General features: G+C 43.1%; 1 protein-coding gene across 2 annotated transcripts in view; it reads left to right on the forward strand.

Moving 5' to 3' along the window:
• Window positions 1–19,414, forward strand: part of CLDN10 (claudin 10) — a 64,397-nt gene that overhangs the window by 44,388 nt on the left and 595 nt on the right. For both annotated transcript variants that reach the window (XM_081003304.1, XM_081003303.1), the window contains exons 2-4: window positions 10,232–10,393; window positions 10,531–10,612; window positions 13,898–14,005. In XM_081003304.1, the coding sequence (XP_080859430.1) occupies window positions 10,232–10,393; window positions 10,531–10,612; window positions 13,898–14,005 (352 nt within the window). The remainder of the gene's footprint in view (window positions 1–10,231; window positions 10,394–10,530; window positions 10,613–13,897; window positions 14,006–19,414) is intronic.

Here is a 19,414-nt window from a genome sequence, read left to right on the forward strand (position 1 = left end):
CTAAGCCGCTTCTGGCGAACCAGAGCGGCACACGGAAACAACGTTTATCTTCCTGCCAGAGCAGTACCTATTTATCTACTTGCACTTTGACATGCTTTCGAACTGCTAGGTTGGCAGGAGCAGAGACCGAGCAACGGGAGCTCACCCCATCGCGGGGATTCGAACCTCCAACCTTCTGATCGGCAAGCCCTAGGCTCTGTGGTTTAACCCACAGCGCCATCCACGTCCCCAGTACATGGGTAGACGAGTCTAAAAAGCCCAAGACACAAATTTTCACAGCCCTCTAGCAGCTATGGTGGCTCATTAACAGACATAATGTATTTAGAAGAGAAGAAGAGTTTGGATTTGATATCCCACTTTATCACTACCCGAAGGAGTCTCAAAGCGGCTAACAATCTCCTTTCCCTCCCCCCCCCGCCCACAATAAACACTCTGTGTGGTGAGTGGGGCTGAGAGACTTCAGAGAAGTGTGACTAGCCCAAGGTCACCCAGCAGCTGCATGTGGAGGAGCGGAGACACAAACCCGATTCCCCATATTACGAGTCTACCGCTCTTAACCACTACACCACACTGGCTCTCTATTTAGCGTTAACTCTGGAAGTATATACTGTAATCGATACTGACCAAACTGAGCCTTCTAATCTGTATTTTGCTCTAGATGACAACCCCCCCCCCCAATCCTTTGTTTGTATGGCTGAAGCATGCCTAGAGGCGAAGGTCCTTTGCACTGCCATCTTCAACTCAAGCTAGTGGTCCAAAGAGATATACCGTATTTTTTGCTCTATAAGACTCACTTTTTCCCTCCTAAAAAGTAAGGGGAAATGTGTGTGCGTCTTATGGAGAGAATGCAGGCTGCGCAGCTATCCCAGAAGCCAGAACAGCAAGAGGGATTGCTGCTTTCACTGCGCAGCGATCCCTCTTGCTGTTCTGGCTTCTGAGATTCAGAATATTTTTTTTCTTGTTTTTCTCTTCCAAAAGCTTGGTGCGTCTTGTGGTCTGGTGCGTCTTATAGAGCAAAAAATACGGTACAAACAGCAACATCTGCCATAAGTGTGGTTTGCAGGTGGTTGCTCCAAGTGCCGAAGAGCTGAGTTTTTCTTTTTTCTTTCTTTCTATTTTCTTTTTTTTTTAAATTATTAAAACTTTTCAAGTTTATACATTTCACGAATTTTACACATTTCACGAATTTTACAATCTTTTTGACATTTCTAAACTTGACTTCCTTCCCCTGCTTTCTGTGGTTCCTTAAATTTATTTGTAATATATTCCACATATCCAAATTAATTTAATTTGCTCATTTATTCATCTTCTTTAAATATATACTCTTATGAAACTGAAGGTTATTACAATAATCCTGCCAATCTGTTTACAATTTATCTGTAAATATTCAGTAAACCATTTCCATTCTTTTATAAAAAAAGTTTGTTATCTTGATTTCTTATTCTTCCGGTAAGTTTCGTCATTTCTGCATATTCCATTAGTTTTTGTATCCATTCTTCCTTTGCTGGGACTTCTGCTTCTTTCCATTTTGGGGCATGTAACATTCTTGCCACTGTAGTCGCATACAGTGCTTTTTTCTGGGGGTACGCTGGGGTATGCATACCCATAAACATTTTGTGAATCTAAGTTTGGCCTCATTGAGGGGCAGTATTTCAATATAAGTAGGAAATGAGAGTACCCCTAAACATTTTTTTTAGAAAAAACACACTGGTCGCATACATGAATAAGTTTCTATACATTTTAGGTAGTTCTGTCCCTGTAATTCCCAAAAGAAAAGCTTCTGGGTTGTTGTTTTTTACAAACGTTATTTTAAACATCCTTTTTGTTTCATTATATATCATTTCCCGGTAATGAACAGCTGGGTTTTGGGCAGGCATTAACTGCATTACAAAGTTCCCCATCAGGAACATCATAGCATGGATGATCCCAGTGGGCTTCTTGTAAATGCCGATCAGCGGTGTGCTGTTGTTTTGTACATTTCCATTTATTTTCCAGAATGATATCTAGGTGCAGAATAATAAAAAGTCTTTAGCAGTGCAGATATTGGTTACATCTGCTTTTGCAAAGATTGATGAATGCAATGCATGCGTCGGCTGTGTCGTTTAAAAAGCATGTGTTTGCTGATCTTTTCGACATCTGTGAAAAGTCAACAGGCTGTCCTGATCAATAAAAACAGGATAAAAAACCCATAATGGTAACTGCGAGAGAGTGAAGCACAGAGGTCAGCTATCTGGTAGTTGCAGGAAGCCCACTGGAATTAACTGTGCTATGAAGTTCCCTAAGAGAAACTACAGTGCCATTGATCATTGCAGGCTTCCTGTTTCTGCCTATCAGCTGATCGGCACTGACAGCAAGCCTACCTTGAAAAAGATCACTTCAAGGCCTTTGGTTGATCCTTGGCAGCCACAATTCCTCCTTCTTCACATCTGACATCAAAAAGGGCACCAGGTGTGGGGCTGAGAAGCTAGTCTTGCAGCCGCCTCCATCTCAGATGTGTTCATTAATTCCCTGTCAATTAAGAGAGTAGTGAATCCATATTGGTCTTTAACCTACCGAGTTGGTTTGAATAATGCACTTAAAAAAAGAAAGAAAATAAGTTTCTCTCCTTAACTGTTGTGGGCTGATGCAATGAAATCACCGTTTTGCTCCTGTGTTTTGTAAAAACACGTGCCTCTGAGTATTTTGTTGATGTGCAACGGCTTTGTCTCCTTTCTCAAAATCAGTAATGGTATTGATGCTTGTATGTTGGAAATACAAGAAGAGTTGTTTTGTCCAATGTGACAATCAGTGATCATCCTCAGAGCAGCTGTTCCTTAAATTTCTTTTCCCATGGACCATTTTGAAATTCCTGATGGTCTTTGGAGATGACTTAGTAATTTCCCCCCCTGTTGTAGCAATTGTGATGTGATGTGCTAGAAACTGTATGATTTTCAATTGTGCTTTTATTACTTCTTTTCCTTCCTGTATATTGTGTTTGATGGCATCGCAACAAATATGCAATTAAAAATCAGTATTGAATGTGGATATACTGGGGTCCTCAGACCATGTTGACCCGCTTTATAGAAAGAGCAAGGTGACAAGAAAAGCTACCCAGCTCCCTTTCTAATCTGTTTGCCCTTTTGAACTGCAGTGGTATTTTGGCTCTGGTGGCTGTCTTAGCTCAGAATTGGCTATTATTTTGGGTTGCTGTTAAGGAATGCTTTTTTGCCCTTTGGCTCTTAAACAAAAAAGGTCTCAAGGTTGGCAGCCGGCAGCCATGAACTCAGTTCTGCTTTAGACATCTTTCTAGAAAACATATGTCCATTTGTTATCCTTTCACTTAGGGGCATAGGAAGAAAACATCTCTAAAAAGTTCTGCAACTTTTTATTTTCAGAGAGTGACTATCTACTGCATGTGATAAGCAATTGCAACCACGTGGTACTCAAATAGCAAATGAGTGAATAGCGTTTTAAAAATAACTATTTCACAAATTTTCAAGTGGCTCGCCAAAGTTGATTCTTGGCTCCTAGCCCTAGCTTCTTCTGCATTTTTTCCTTTTGCAAATATGTATGTTGCTGTGTTGTACAACTGTGGGTGGTTTTCTGACAATACTCCAGCTTTCGGCTCTTTCTTGCTGCTTATTTTATATTGTGGTGCTTTTTTTTTAGCTGCCATTATTGCACACCGCTTTTTGTCCATTTGTGGTGGGAAAGCATGGAAATAGCCTGTTTATTTCCCGATTCTGTATTCAGCATTTGGAATCAAGATTGCTTCAGAATGTTAGGAAAAGTGACAGAGTGAGGATATTAAGTAGGTTTGCCATACGTCAGGAAAACTCTTGACATGTCCTGGTTTTCGGGTGTAAAAAATGGCATCGGGGGTAATTTTGCCAAATTGACAAAATGTCAACCCAGATGTATGGCAAAAGCTTAAAATCGCCCAAAAAAGCTCAACAACTTTCCTGTGGGTGTCAGGAATTTTACTCTTTGAAATATGGCAACCCTAATATTAAGTAATGTGCAATGGTTGGTTCTGATGTAACACTTAACTATGGTTTAGGGTTACACGAATTTCCCTTGGACCTGTATTCTCTCCTCTCACCTGCTACATTTGCTGAAATTCCCTCTTTTACACAAGTATTGATGGTGCAAGAGTCCTGGTATGCTTTCTATCTAGCCTCCCCTCTGCTGTGACAAGGAGCTGATCAGTTTATTCTGCTTTGTCGTTATATCTGAACAAGGGACAAGCTGTGGATAGCCTCAATTGTGGTTTGTTTGAATGAGTGAAATTAAAAACCATGGTTTATGATCCGGGCTTGTTTGGATAAACCATTGCTAAAGCTTACTGTAGTTCCTGCTTCAGACAAAATAACAAACTACAATTAGTTTTAAAAGGAACCAGAAACTTCCAGTCTATTGTCCTCAGCCAAGCCAGGGGGTTTAGGGGAGGTTGGGAAGCAGACAAACTATGGCTTAGCATCATGCCCACATGAAGTGACTGTTGTGTCACTTTTCTTCAAATGCTAGGAGCCCGTTGATAACTCTCCAATAGTTTGACTTCACCTCTGAAGGCACAGTCTTCCGTTGTCTCCCGAGATAGACGGATGCCAACGAAGAACCAATTGATAATGTTATGTGTGTGGCTTATGCTTCCTTCCTCAATGAAAGCAATATTTAGGTGCTCCCGACTTTTCCACTCCCTGCAGGGCTCTTGAGCAAGGAAGCATAAACCATTGCAGTGGCTAGACATTTGGTGGGGTGAGACCCCCCCTAGCACATAGCACAGATGCTTAAAAGCTCTCAGTATACCCACTGGATGGTATCTCACCAGCTGTCAATATGTTTCCAGGCTAAGTTCGGGAATCATCTCTTAATTTGCCAGTCCCTTAACTGCTTGGGTCCAGGATGCTTTGAGTCTTGCCTGATCCTTTATAGCCCTGCCTAATCACTGGGATCTTCAGTGAGTTCCCCATTGCCGTGGCCCAGGATACCTGAACGAGCGTCTCCACCCCCATCGTTCTGCCCGGACACTAAGGTCCAGCTCCGAGGGTCTTCTGGCAGTTCCCTCACTGCGAGAAGTGAAGTTACACGGAACCAGGCAGAGGGCCTTCTCAGTAGTGGCACCTGCCCTGTGGAATGCCCTCCCATCAGATGTCAAAAAGATAAACAACTACCTGGCATTTAGAAGACATCTGAAGGCAGCGCTGTTCAGGGAAGTTTTTAATGTGTGACATTTTAATGTATTTTTAATCTTTGTTGGAAGCCGCCCAGAGTGGCTGGGGAAACCCAGCCAGATGGGCAGGGTACAAATAATAAATTATTTTTATTATTATTGCTCCTATGCCCAGCTCTGTGGACTCCACCTCACTGTCTGGGATGGGACAGCCCCCCTGCCCCAACTGAACTTCAGATGCTTTACAAAGACATTTCTATTTCAGCAGGCATCTTAAGGAAGTTTCTGTGATTTATCTAAATCTTATGTTTTTTTAGTTTTTATTTATAATTTTCAAGTTTATACATTTCATTAGTTTTGCAATCAATTTGACATCCTTCCCTCTCTTTCTGCGGTTCCTTAAATTTATTTATGTTTTAATATCTTCTGCATATCCACATTCGTTTCACTTTCTCATTTAATTACCTACTGTAAATATATTGAAACTGCCTTGGAGCGTACCTCTGCCACGATGTTCTTATATGCTTCCTACTTTCCACTTTCCTTTTGACATGCCCGGAAACTAATCCCTTTAGGAACAATTGCATTTGCCTGATCCTGCCTTGGGGAGTTGGGACTGGATGACCATTTCCCTCATTATTATCCTGCCACTCTGTGAATTTGTGTTGGTTCAATGAGCTGATCACACATTTGCTTTCTCTACCCCCTGCTACCCGTCTCCCTAACAAAACATGCGCTGGCCTTTGACCAGCAAATGGCAGCCATGTTGTTTTTAGCAGACGCTAATTATTTGGGTTGAGGTGAATGTTTACTGCTTTGCCTAGGAGATTTAGCCATAAATTAGATGGGAGAGGACCTCTGGGTAAATACCTTCATGCTTCATCACCCTTAATGTGTTAATTAGCTACTAACGGTGCCAATAAATTGGACCTGTCGGGAAATAATGGCTTCCTTGGCTAGTTTGAATCTACAGGTGTAGCTGAAGAATGTAACCCACAAAGTATCTACAGAAGAAGAGAACTGGGCAAGGGCACAAAGGGAAGAGCTTTGGAATAAAAACCCACTTTTAGTAACATTAAACCAAGTCTGCACACCCATGTGAAGCTTTCACCACGCTGAATCTGAATTCAGCTCAGGAGGAGCACTTGGTGGTCCTCCAGGTTTAATGCCCTTCTTTCTTTTTTTGCAGTTTCATATAGGCAGCAAAAATAGGGAGAGAGATTTGTCACGGTATGCTGCTGCCAAGCTGCGCTGCGTGCCTGCATTGGAATTTGAAGTCATGCCTATGGAAGGTCAGAGGTCTGCTTAAAGGCAATTTCAAGCTCGGATTGATTACACATAGCGTTATGTTTAAAGCGCGATGGAGGATTTGCTCAAATGTCCATTTTCCACAAGGGTAATATAATTGGGAATCTGTGGTCCATCTCCTTTAATTCTCTCTACATTTTTTTGTGTTAAATTGAGCCTGCTCCTGTGCCTTTGGCTGAATCCAGGGTACAAATATTAAACAGGTGAAGCTTTTCCTGTTCTAGAAACTTTGGGGAAAGGTTCCCTAGCAAACGTTTTGGGTGTCTGGCCAAAAATCCCAACATTTAAAGGAAATCATAATTCATTCTCGTTTCATGTGCTTCCTGCTCCAAAACCAAATCATCTTTCTCTCCTCTACAGAGATTATCTTATGACCAGTTAAGAAAGTCTTCCTTTTCCTTCTAATAAAAGTCTTTATGACTACCCACCCATGCCACACTAAGAAGGCATATTTTGAAAGCCCTTGTCATAGGCAATGTCACAGTAGCTTTTAAATTTAGCAAAAGTTCCCCCTGGACCTTGTACTATAGAAGCAATTCCCTCTACCCCAATTCTCCCTACCATCATGATGTGCAGGGTTAAAGTTCCTTGTTGAAAAATACAAGGAAAATTGCTGATTGGACGCCATAACAGTGGATGATCCCTTTGTTATAACAAGGTTTCTCCGCGTCATTTCTGCGGATGTCGGCAATTATGACGTCTGCTGAAGACAGGCAGAGCTAGCAAACAGAGGGAAAAGGGAAGAAAGTGCCTCAAGAGACTCTTGGCTATTTAAGAGTATCTACGCAAAATTATGTTCTTGCACTGCTTTAAATTTTATGGCAACAGTCGAGGGGAAATGGTTTTATGCAGGCATCCAGCCATGCAACATGCTGCTAAGCAAATGTGGGAATTGTTGAAACTAGTAGTTGCCACAGACCTACTACTTCTGGCTTGAGGTGTGAGCAGCAGCACATCGTCAGGCTGCTGCCAGCGACTTCCGGATGGTTGCCCAGGAACGTACAAAGACAAGGAAATGTCTCTTACTGTCTGCTTTTTATTCAATATTTACAGAGAGAGACTATAGTACCCAGCCTCTTGGATAATGGCGTTTTCCCCAAGTGAATCTGCACCCCCCCCATCTCCCCCACTTAATCATTCGCCAATCTCATTGTCTCTCCTATGGGTGCTGATAGGTGCCTTCTGTCTTTGAGCTCTTTGCTCCCCTACTTTCAAGGCTCGCCGGGTTCTGGGAGAGGGGCAGGGTCTGGAATGCTTTCTAAAGACACTGTGTCCATCAGCTGTCGCCCTCCTGGTGCTTCCTCTTCCTCTTCCTCCTCCTCCTCTCCCATTATTTCCCAACTTTCCCCCTCATCTGCCTCTGAGCTGTGACCTCCCTCAAACCCGTGTTGTAAATCTAAACTCTCTTCCTCTTCTTCCTCCCTGGAAGGGTCAAGCTGGGGAGGCGGTCTCCACCATTCCTCCTCTCCCCAGTCCCTGATGATCATACTGTTTGAGACTGGAGCAAATCAGTTGCCGGGACTGAAAGTCCATGCCTCCTCAGGGCTTTTCCCAAGCAATCAGAGACTGTACCTGTGTGTAGCCAACCTCTCCTCTCCTCCCTTTTCATTCCTCTTCCGGTTTTGGGAGACCAGGCAGGAGGGGAGCTTGTTGCAATAGTAGGGAATCATAGAATCACAGAATTGTAGCGTTGGAAGGGACCCTGAGGATTGTCTAGTCCAGCCAACCCCCTGCAATGCAACAGGAATACGCAGCTGTCCCATACAGGGATCGTACCTGCAACCCTGGCATTATCAGCACCTTGCTCTAAGCAACTGAGCTATCCAGAGATTCTTGTGACTTTTCACCAGCCTGACTCATTTCTGCCTCTTAGGCTCCCTCACTCCACTCTCCTGCCTCTGATTCTTGACTGTTCTTTGCCACAGACTCTCCCAGCCCTCTAAGCCCTGTTACCTTTCAACATCTCCTCTACCCAGTCTTCTTCCTCTTTTCCTTCTGACCACTCCTCGTTGTCCCACCTCCACTGTCTGGGCTCTGAGCCTTTTCCCCTCGATGGTTTCCACACTGGTTCCTCTCGCCATTCCTCTGTGTCCAACCAGTCCATGGCCAATGGATTACTTCTTTAGAAAGATCTGCAGACCACTTATTCACATTGATCTCAAAGCAGCGTGCATCGTAAGGAGCCCGATTAATGCAAGTACAATTATAATTTTGGGTAGTAAGCTGGACAATGACCTGTCACAGACACAATGTCCCTGCTCTCCTGACAATAGTTAGGAGACTGGGAACACGTTGAGGGGTCAAATGCTTATTCCCTCCTGCCCTGTCTGTGCCATGTCCTCCTGTGCGGTTTGCTTCTAGGGCTGCCACATTTGGAAGAGCAAAAAAGAGGACACATTGGCTCACTTCTACTTTTAAATACTCCTACTATACGTAGGCTATAGAAACTGTGATATATTGCTAGTAGCGAGGGGTGGGAGCACGACACGTGGGGCTTTAAAAATTGTTTTTATTTAAAAAATGTCTTGGATTAGTGTAAACAAAAAACCAAAAAACCCAGACATTTTGCCAAATTTTAAAAATCTGTGCAGACAGAAATTTTAATCCTGAAAAAGAGGACATGTCCTGGAAAAAGAAGACATATGGCAACCTTATTGTGGTGCTGACCATAGTTAATATAGTGCAGCTGTAAAAGAAAACCATGGTTAAGGCTGACAAGGGAAAGGGAAGGGATTTGCATGTGAGGAATTAGAAGGGATGGAACATATATGATAAGAATTTTTATTAGTTTTCAATTACAGTCCAATAATAGCCACATTATAACAATGCCAAATTATAATACAATTACTAATACCAATCATTAAGATACCAAATTATATAATTTACCGTCGGTGGCCCCCTGCGTGCTAGAATTGATGGTTTGATGATTTTATTTCTGCGTTCCAAAATCTTAGTTTCAATTACACTCCAGTCAAGATAACAATCTCTTACACAACAGCTGCAGTATTAACAACTTCCATTCGTACTGACAAATTAAATGATTTATAAAACTACAGGTGAGGCAATCAAACTATATCCTTATTCTTCCTGTTTGTGGCAATTATTCTGTTCGTGGTGTTTCTTCCTGTCCTGTAAAATGTTGTGTCTTATCTTTTCCCGGTTGTTCCTGTTCTCCGTCATGCCTTGGGCAGAGCTGATATCTCATTGTTGTTTCACTACACCAGTGTGGTGTAGTGGTTCAGAGCGGTAGTCTCGTAATCTGTTGAACCGGGTTCCATTCCCCGCTCCTCCACATGCAGCTGCTGGGTGACCTTGGGCCAGTCACACTTCTCTGAAGTCTCTCAGCCTCACTCACCTCACAGAGTGTTTGTTGTGGGGAGGAAGGGAAAGGAGATTGTTAGCCGCTTTAAGACTCCTTAGGGTAGTGATAAAGCCGGATATCAGATCCAAACTCTTCTTCCTCTTGTTTCAGAAATTCTCCATTGCTCCGTCTCATGCTTCTTTATTTTGCAACTTTACCAGCAGCTGCAAAAACCACACTGTCACAATTAATAACCTGTTTCCACCATTTTCCCTCTCAGCCTGGGAAGGAGAGTGATCTGTCGAACTGCAAATGGCTCAGTAATTAACCATACGGAGGGATGGAGCATATGAACTCATGGCACACTCCAAATCTCTGGGGTTAGGAAGATCAGGAGTGTTTCACTTGCACTGGAATTATGGAAGTTGAAACTGCTGCCTAATACCAAATTTTACCATTGTATTTTTCAGGTTACATCCAGGCCTGTCGAGGACTCATGATTGCCGCTGTCTGTCTTGGGTTCTTTGGCTCCGTCTTTGCACTGGTTGGGATGAAATGTACGAAAATTGGAGGCTCAGACCAGACGAAAGCTAAAATTGCCTGTTTAGCTGGCTTTATTTTCATACTGTGCGGTAAATATGAAATTATAAATGCTCTGTGTTTTACACCAAGTGGATGTAAAGCTGTTCTTAATTTCATCATCGTCATCCAGTTACTAAACATCTGGTACTAACTAAACATCTGGTTCCCCATCTGCTGCTTTTTTTAGGGCTGTGTGCAATGGCTGGTTGCTCCCTGTATGCAAATCGAATTACGTCAGAATTCTTCGATCCCACATATATTGCCCAAAAGTAAGTCAGAGGGAGGGGTGTGCATTGGGACTTTTCAAAGATATGTAGGTGGGTTGCAATTGGTTCCTTCATTCCTACGATATGCTTTAATTTACATATGCAAAATGCAGGCAGAAATGTCCCATCAAAAGTAGCATGACTATACAGGTGGTCCAATACAGGTGTAATCGGACGTAAGCCCCCCTGAGTTAAGTGAGGCTTACACCCTGGTAAGTGGGTTCAGATAGAGTGCAGATAGATTTGTCTGCACGTGGCTTTTCAGATTCGCCAGTTTTCTCAAATTTGAGAAAAGAGGCAGCCCCTTCTTTTTGCATCTTGCGTCTTTCCCGAGCCTGTCATTTGCTTCCCTCTGCCACCTGCCAGCAAAACCTCTTTGCTGCAGAAGATGGTGGATGACAAGTCCAGAAAATGAAAAACAGGTGAGAGAAAGGCTGCTGTCTCTTCTGCTGCACAAGGAAGTTTTAAAGGTGTGTGTGCACATTTTACATGCTACAACATAAAAGATTGCTGGATAAATGCCCCAGATATGAATGATTAGGTAAAGGTAAAGGGACCTCTGACCATTAGGTCCAGTCACGGACAACTCTGGGGTTGCGGTGCTCATCTCGCTTTATTGGCCGAGGGAGCCAGCGTACAGCTTCCAGGTCATGTGGCCAGCATGACTAAGCCGCTTCTGGTGAACCAGAGCAGCACACGGAAACGCAGTTTACCTTCCCACAGGAGTGGTACCTATTTATCTACTTGCACTTTGACATGCTTTCGAACTGCTATGTTGGCAGGAGCAGGGACCGGGCAATGGGAGCTCACCCCATCACGAGGATTCGAACCGCTGACCTTCTGATCGGCAAGCCCTAGGCTCAGTGGTTTAACCCACAGCACCACCCGCGCCATCAAATCAGTATTGACTGCAGATTTTTTTTATTTAAAAAAATGATAGGCATGTGACTCATGTAATAATAAGTCCTTTAATTATCCAAATAATTTATTTATCTTGGAACATCCATACTCTGCCTGTCAAAGCGAAAGTGAGATGAGCGCCGCAACCCTATAGTCACCTTTGACTGGACTTAACTGTCCAGGGGTCCTTTTTCTGCCTGTCAACTGAAGATCTTGTGGCGGGTTACAAAATCTGAAGGCAGTCCTGTTTAGGGAAGTTTTTAATATTTGATGTTTTATCGTGTTTTTAATATTCTGTTGGGAGCCACCCAGAGAGGTTGGGGAAACCCAGCCAATTGGGCAGGGTATAAATAATAAATTATTATTATTATTAAAATATTTAAAATAGGCAATGGTACAATACTTACTAGAATGGAACAAAAGTGCATTTATAAACCAGTTAAGATTTTTAAAATCTGTAAGCGATGTATAATATAAAAACACGCACAATATATAATTAAAACAAAAATTGAGCAAAACTGCATTATAAAGGCATATAAAAGCACAAACTCAGGGGATTCAGGCATATGGAACAGGGTCTGATCTTTCAGGTCAGGGAAGGCCTATACAGTGGTACCTCGGGTTAAGTACTTAATTCGTTCCGGAGGTCCGTACTTAACCTGAAACTGTTCTTAACCTGAAGCACCACTTTAGCTAATGGGGCCTCCTGCTGCCGCTGCGCTGCTGCTGCACGATTTCTGTTCTCATCCTGAAGCAAAGTTCTTAACCCGAGGTAATATTTCTGGGTTAGCGGAGTCTGTAACCTGAAGCATATGTAACCTGAAGCGTATGTAACCCGAGGTACCACTGTATAAATTCTCCCCCTAGTTTTCGGATGTTGCAAAGTGCCTCACTGAAACCAAATCTCCTGGCCTGGAACTGAGTCTGCTGATCCAAAGATACTGAAGGTTTTTTAGAAATACAAAAATGCAAGGTTTGAGGTACACAAACAGTACCAAAGAGATGCATCGTCACCATCCTCGTTGTTATAGTTAAATTGTATTCTTGAATGTAGTACAGTGGTATCTCGGAAGTCGAACGGAATCCGTTCCGGAAATCCATTTGACTTCCAAAACGTTCGGAAACCAAGGTGCAGCTTCCGATTGGCTTCAAGAAGCTCCTACAGCCAATCAGAACCCGCAGAACCTGCGTTGGACATTCAGGTTCCAAAGAACGTTCGCAAACCGGAACACTCACTTCCGGGTTTGTGGCGTTCAGGAGCCAAAATGTTTGAGTCGCAAGGCGTTCGACTTCCGAGGTATGACTGCATGTTTCAGCGGGTCATACTTATTTCTGTGTTGAATAAGTAGATCAAAACTTGTAAAAGTAGTGAGGTTGCATGGGCCTGTAACGCACTTACCTGCTTTAGGACGCTCACAGTAAACATTTCGGTTTATCATGCCTTACACCTTTAACAGCCAGCTTAATACACATAAATTTAGCATGTGGTGCATTTTCTAGAAAATATTTTTTTTGCATCTGGCTCAAAGGAGTGAAAACCAGCTTGCTCAAAACATGGTTACCTGAGGCTAAAGTACAGGGATGAGGTGGCAGCAGTGATTATCTTAATTTGCTACAGCGGGGATTATTTATTGTTAATAATATTTATTAAATTCGTATACCTCCCTACACCTGCAGGGCGGTTCACATCATTGAAATGCAATATAAAAACCTGTAGCCCTCAATATGTTGTTTTAGATCTTCCCCAGTTTTCATCCATATCAGAATGTTTCTTAAAATGTTATAAAGAGGGGTTTTCTCCCATTGTTTTGAGTCTTGTTGTTTGCTACCCTGAGCTCATTAGGGAGGAAGGATGGGATATATATATATATATTTAATTGCTTGTTGAGGAGTTCTGTAAGCCTGTCTTGAAATCTCTGTACTTTGCTAACCGTGTCTACTCAGAAATAAGTCCTATTGAGTTCTATAAGTCTTACTTCCAGGTAAGTGAAGTTGGGGGAGGGGGGGAAACCTAGTCAAAATTTTGACATTCATTTATCTATTATCAGCCTTAACAGGGATTACCTGTTTTGCTGGAAGTAAAATCCATCTGAATCTATGGACATGCTTCCATGCCTGTGGCAGTTGCTTGCCAAGGGTGTTTGGAGTCTAGAACTATAACACATGGCGAATGAAAAAGGCAAATATCCAAAACAGCAGAAGTTCTGGTGACTTTTTGTTCTGTTCTGAAGTACACTGTGTACTGCTCCCACAAAGTTGTTCAGTGAAAATATATGTTAATATGTTGCATGGCTTTGTTTATCTGTGTCACACCAAAAATACGAAATGAATGAAACCTATTTTCTGATTAAACAATTTACGAAGCAAGAATGTATCGCTTACCTGCAGGTATGAATTAGGAGCGGCTTTGTTCATTGGATGGGCCGGATCGGCACTTTGCATAATTGGCGGCAGCATATTCTGCTTCTCGATTGCCGAAAACAATAAAACTCCAAGGTACAGATCACACCAGCTTTATTGAAATTAATGCATTAGCATATTTCTAATTATTAAACGTGTAAGAAAGTAAGCTATGCAGATCCAGTTTGCATATCTTTCAAAAACAAACTTAGGGTTTAGGAACAACTGGTTGAAATGTGGGGGGGATAAAACACCTTTAAGGAAACTCTTCTTTGATATTAGTTGTCTGTATAAGGCTTTAGTGCAGCGTGAGACGCCGTGTGGCAGAAGCTGATACCAAAGGCTCCATTTGCATCATGGAGATGCCTTTAATGTTTCCTCTCTAAAGGGGTATCTCGTGTGTTTTCATCGCTCTTAAGAAGCATAGCGTCCTGTCCTTTGCTGCCACACAAAGAACCTGAACTCCTGTCTCTGCCAAAGTCTTTGATGAGTGAATCAGATCAGCACAGATTGCACAGTGCAGGAGGTATCTAAGTTGCACAGATGATACTCAACTTAGGTTCTGGGGATAGCGCATAAAGGCAAAATCGTGCATGATCAAAACACATTGTGTTCAATGGCAGGTGAGATTGCCAAAGTCCCCCCCCCAACTCTCACCCTCTTTCCGCTCCCCCCTTTAATTTATTTTGCCACGTGTGCAAAGCTGAATGTGCACCAAATAAAAGTGTGTAAGTTGAGAGCTACTTATACAGGCATCCCCCTGTATATATAGGACAGAGGAAGCCCCAAAGAGACCAGAGGTTCAGCAGGGCTTTGTTTAGGCTGCTCAGTCGCCCCGCCTACAGCTGGCACATGGGGCAGTGCAGCAGCAGCGGCAGCTGCTTTCCCACACGTCCTCCAGTCTCCAGACGGCCCTAGAGCTTCAACTCCAGATATTTTGGTCTGGATTGAAGAGAGAGCAGGAGAGAGAACTGGAGAGCAGGGGGAAATAGGCATTTAGAGACTTTTCAGAGGGTGCTCCCCACTTTACACGAGGTCCAGCGCCGAGGGCCTTCTGGCGGTTCCCTCATTGCGAGAAGCAAAGCTACAGGGAACCAGGCAGAGGGCCTTCTCGGTAGTGGCGCCCGCCCTGTGGAACGCCCTCCCATCAGATGTCAAAGCGATAAATAACTACCTGATATTTAGAAGGCATCTTAAGGCAGCCCTGTTCAGGGAAGCTTTTAATCTGTGATATTTTACTGTATTTTTTGTTTCTATGGAAGCCGCCCAGAGTGGCTGGGGAAACCCAGCCAGATGGGCGGGGTACAAATAATAAATTATTATTATTATTATATTATTCACACACACACAAACACACACACATACCGTGTGGGAGGACGCCTGTATAGACAACTGGCTAACCACAAGCACTTCTTGATTTCACTTCCCTCTTCATGCTATGACCCTCCCCATGGTTATCCAGCACCCTGAGCTCCTCTCATTCCTCCTAAAGATCCTCCCCTCCCCTCCATGACACCTCCATGGGGCTCGTGACAATTAGGTTTCATGATTCAGGAACAAGGGCTGATAACTCTGAATCTAGGAGATATTTTAATTCTTTTACAGTAAAGAAACTAGGGTAACTCTGCAGATATCTTTCCATTTCTCCAGGTGCGGGATGCAAAGCATCCCACAGCTAGATGGCCGTATGTTCCCTGGGTCTAATCAGAATGCTTCCCACACAGTTCTGTGGTGACATAAGGAGTGAAGGAGACCTGGAATTCTTTGCTGAAAGTAAAAAAGGGAAATGAATGTGGCTCTTGCTCACTTCAAGAAAGCAGGAGCACGGAAGCCATATTGTGGTTCATGTGGAGGATTGACTCTTTAGGTGACTCTTTAGGAGGACGTTCTATTTCCCAATTGGCAGGGGCCTCAATCCATGCAATCCAGCTGTGAAGTGGCGACCCGACACCTGCACGATTCCTATTGCACAATCTCCCCTGAAGGCCCCCCCCCAACACACAAAAGTTGTGCATTCCCAGTGATGGCAAACAAACGTGACCTGCAGAGCTGACTACAAAGAACATTTGCATCCCTGGGTGAAGATAATGCACACATGTAGGGATAATACAAGCCACGGGCTGAAGACCACGCGAAGAGCCCTTTGGCACCAGGCATTGGGGATGATAAATGGGCTAGGTCATTTGATAGGGAGGCAACAAGAATTTTTTAATCTTATTGAAAGTTGGTTTACGATTGTCATCAATAAATGAATGAGCAGGATAGGATTAGTGCCAACACTTCTAGTGATCTGAACTATGTGTACTTACAGTGTAGACAGAGAGTGTAACTACAAATAAGTAATTCTACTTACTTCAGCTATAGGGTCATAGACTTTCCTCTGTCTTTCCATCTTGGAAGAATACTCTATAATCTACACTCTACAGTTATAGAAAAAACGCTATGAAAATGCTATTAAAAATGTTATAAATATATATATGCAATTTGCCATTGAACTCTAAAGGAAAAAAGGAAAAAAGAAAAGAACTCTGCAGGCTGTTTGGGCTCTGGGTCCTTTGTATCCAGGCCCAAATATGCAAAATAAAAATATTAATCACACCAATATGGAAAATGCATGACTTAAATGATAAGAAGTGACTGCTGAAGACAACTGGAGCATTGCAATTCTTTGGGATAAAAGTACCAGCCTTTTCCAAACTGGTTCCTTTGCCCTGATAGGCACACATTCATGCCCTCCCTCCAACCATTTGTCCAAGCAGGTAAACCCATTTCTAGTACGAAATGTAGGCAATATTGTCACTTGCCTAAATTTCTTAACATTGGCCTTTGTTAGGAAGGATTCCACAGCTTCAGCTCTTCTTTGAGAAATGAAGATCTCGTAATCATTAGATGGCAGCTTTCTTTTCCTTGGTTTGGCCATTAACTCGACTTTCTATGCTTTTGACCCTGCTGGGCTAAACGTTTGACCTACATGTTTTGGTAACCTCAGGCCTTAAGGGGCAATCTGAGCTCCCACGGTCAATGAAGCAAAGCTATGGGAATGCTTTGCACGAAACTCATTGTGGTTCTGGGTGTCTAGACACAAAGATGGATGTGGGCATGTTGAGAATTCAGAAGTCAATGTGGGATCTTTGTTAAATGCCTTGTGGGCAGATACATCCTTGCATTCTTCCGACGCTTTGCCGTTTTAGCGACAGGAGAGCATTCCACTGCAACCTGGGAAGATTGCCCTAAAAACTTGTTTTGACTTTGATTCCATCCTTTTTGGTCACAGAAAGACTTCTCCCCAAGACTGGCAAAATAAGGCCTCTCCTCCTAGCTGCCCCAAATGGCTGGTTGGTTTTAATTTCCAGCGCTAGAGGCATACTGACCAACTCTGTCAGTTCCTTGTCTTTCAGCTTAACCCTACCACAATACCATCCCATCATGAAACTATAGGGAATAAAAATCAGAAGAATCTTTATTTGCATCAGCCACTAGCCATAACGATAAAATAAAGTAAAATAAAATGTACTGAAGAGGTAAAAATTTAACTCTACAAGATACATTTTGGAGGTTTACATCAATAATCAAATAATAAATCTTATTCTAATTGCCCCCAGCTAAAAACCTCACAGTTTTTGCTGCCACCTGATCATCTTGATCTGCTAAAAGAAAGGACACAGTAGCAATGGTTGAGTGACCTGGAATGGGCAATAATAGAGGGGTAACAAACTCACTCCTCAAATCTTTATAAAGAGTGCAGCCAGAAGCACATGAGCCACTGACTCAATACTGCCATCTCCACGGGGACACAACCGTTTTTCCAGTGGAATTTTGAAACTATAGGGAGTCAAACCAACCCCACTAGCCTATTTGCCTAACCTGCTTTGTTTCAGAATTAAAAAGATTTGCAAAGGGTGCCAGGAGACCTTGCTGCAACGTACACTCCACATTAGAGTAAATAATTTGCCAGAGTTGACCTTTTCATATATTTCCTTCGTGGTTGTGTAATAATGTCCAGTCAGCCAACTTGAGGATATATTGAACATGTGATCCCAGCCACCTGGAGTCACAAGGTTTGTATTTAACTAGCGGCCCAAGCTGGGGGTCACATCCGAACCTCATGCATCAAACTCACATCCACACACAATTCAGTGCATATATTCCTTAGGACTCTAGTAAGTTGGACCCTAGTAAGTAAGTTAGGGACACGGGTGGCGCTGTGGGTTAAACCACAGAGCCTAGGGCTTGCTGATCAGAAGGTCGGCAGTTCAAATTCCCGCGACAGGGTGAGCTCCCGTTGCTCAGTCCCTGCTCCTGCCAACCTAGCAGTTCAAAAACATGAAGTGCAAGTAGATAAATAGGTAGCACTCCAGCAGGAAGGTAAATGGTGTTTCCGTGCGCTGCTCTGGTTTCCCCAGAAGCGGCTCAGTCATGCTGGCCACATGACCCAGAAAAACTGTCTGCGGACAAACGTCGGCTCCCTTGGCCAGTAAAGAGAGATGAGCGCCGCAACCCCATAGTCGTTCGCGACTGGACTTAACTGTCAGGGGTCCTTTACCTTTTAAGTTACTCTCAGGTAAGCATGTAGAAGATTGTAGCCCAACTGACATGTTTATTCAGAAGTAAGTCTCACGTATAGACATGTATAGGAGTGCACTGTTAGGTAATGAACTGGAAAACGCCGTTATAAAAAATTACTAAGTGGCTGGAGGAACGTTCCTTAGCCCTCAATCTGCCAATACAGGCAGTGATCATTTTAGGTGCGTCCAATATGTTTGTGACAGCGCACTTGTGCATCGTGCCGAACCCGAAAGTGACCTGAAAATGTCACAAAAAGGGGTGGGGCCAGGGCGGAGTCTTTTCAATGTTGTTTCAAATATACTCGATTTCACTCAAACGTGTGGCACCACGAACATAACCCCGGCGTAAATTGTGAGTTGCCTGTCTAGAAAAGGCAGTGCTTCAGAACTGTTTGATAGATTATTATTTTTAAAAAGTTATCAAGATAGTAACTTAGTTCAGAAATAACGACAAGCCAAACTGTAGCTCAACACAAATACACAAAAGTGTAGACTCCCCAAGTGAAGATGGTTGCTGTTTTGCTCTGCCCCCCAAGTTCTGCTGTTGCCATGCTACTAAGTCGTAGCTTGGCTTAGCATTATGTCTGAACCCAGGCTCATGGCTTGCATCTCTTTGTCTAGAGGGAGACAAACCATGAGCAGAACCCTAAGCCAAGGCACCAGAGCAGGCTTCCTCAAACTCGGCCCTCCAGATGTTTTGAGACTACAATTCCCCTTATCCTTGACCACTGGTCCTGCTAGCTAAGGATCATGGGAGCTGTAGGCCAAAAACATATGGAGGGCCGAGTTTGAGGAAGCCTACACTAGAGGTACTTTAGTTATGTTTGTGATGTTTATTTGATTTTATTTTTTAAAAAAAGAGAGAGTCACTCAGCCATAGTTTTTCTTAGCATCACGAGAACTGATATGTAAGTGAACTGCTATTGAACCTTGAGAAGTG

The sequence above is a fragment of the Podarcis pityusensis genome, assembly GCF_964106645.2.
Source record: "Podarcis pityusensis genome assembly, chromosome: 4".
NCBI classification, from domain to species: domain Eukaryota; kingdom Metazoa; phylum Chordata; class Lepidosauria; order Squamata; family Lacertidae; genus Podarcis; species Podarcis pityusensis.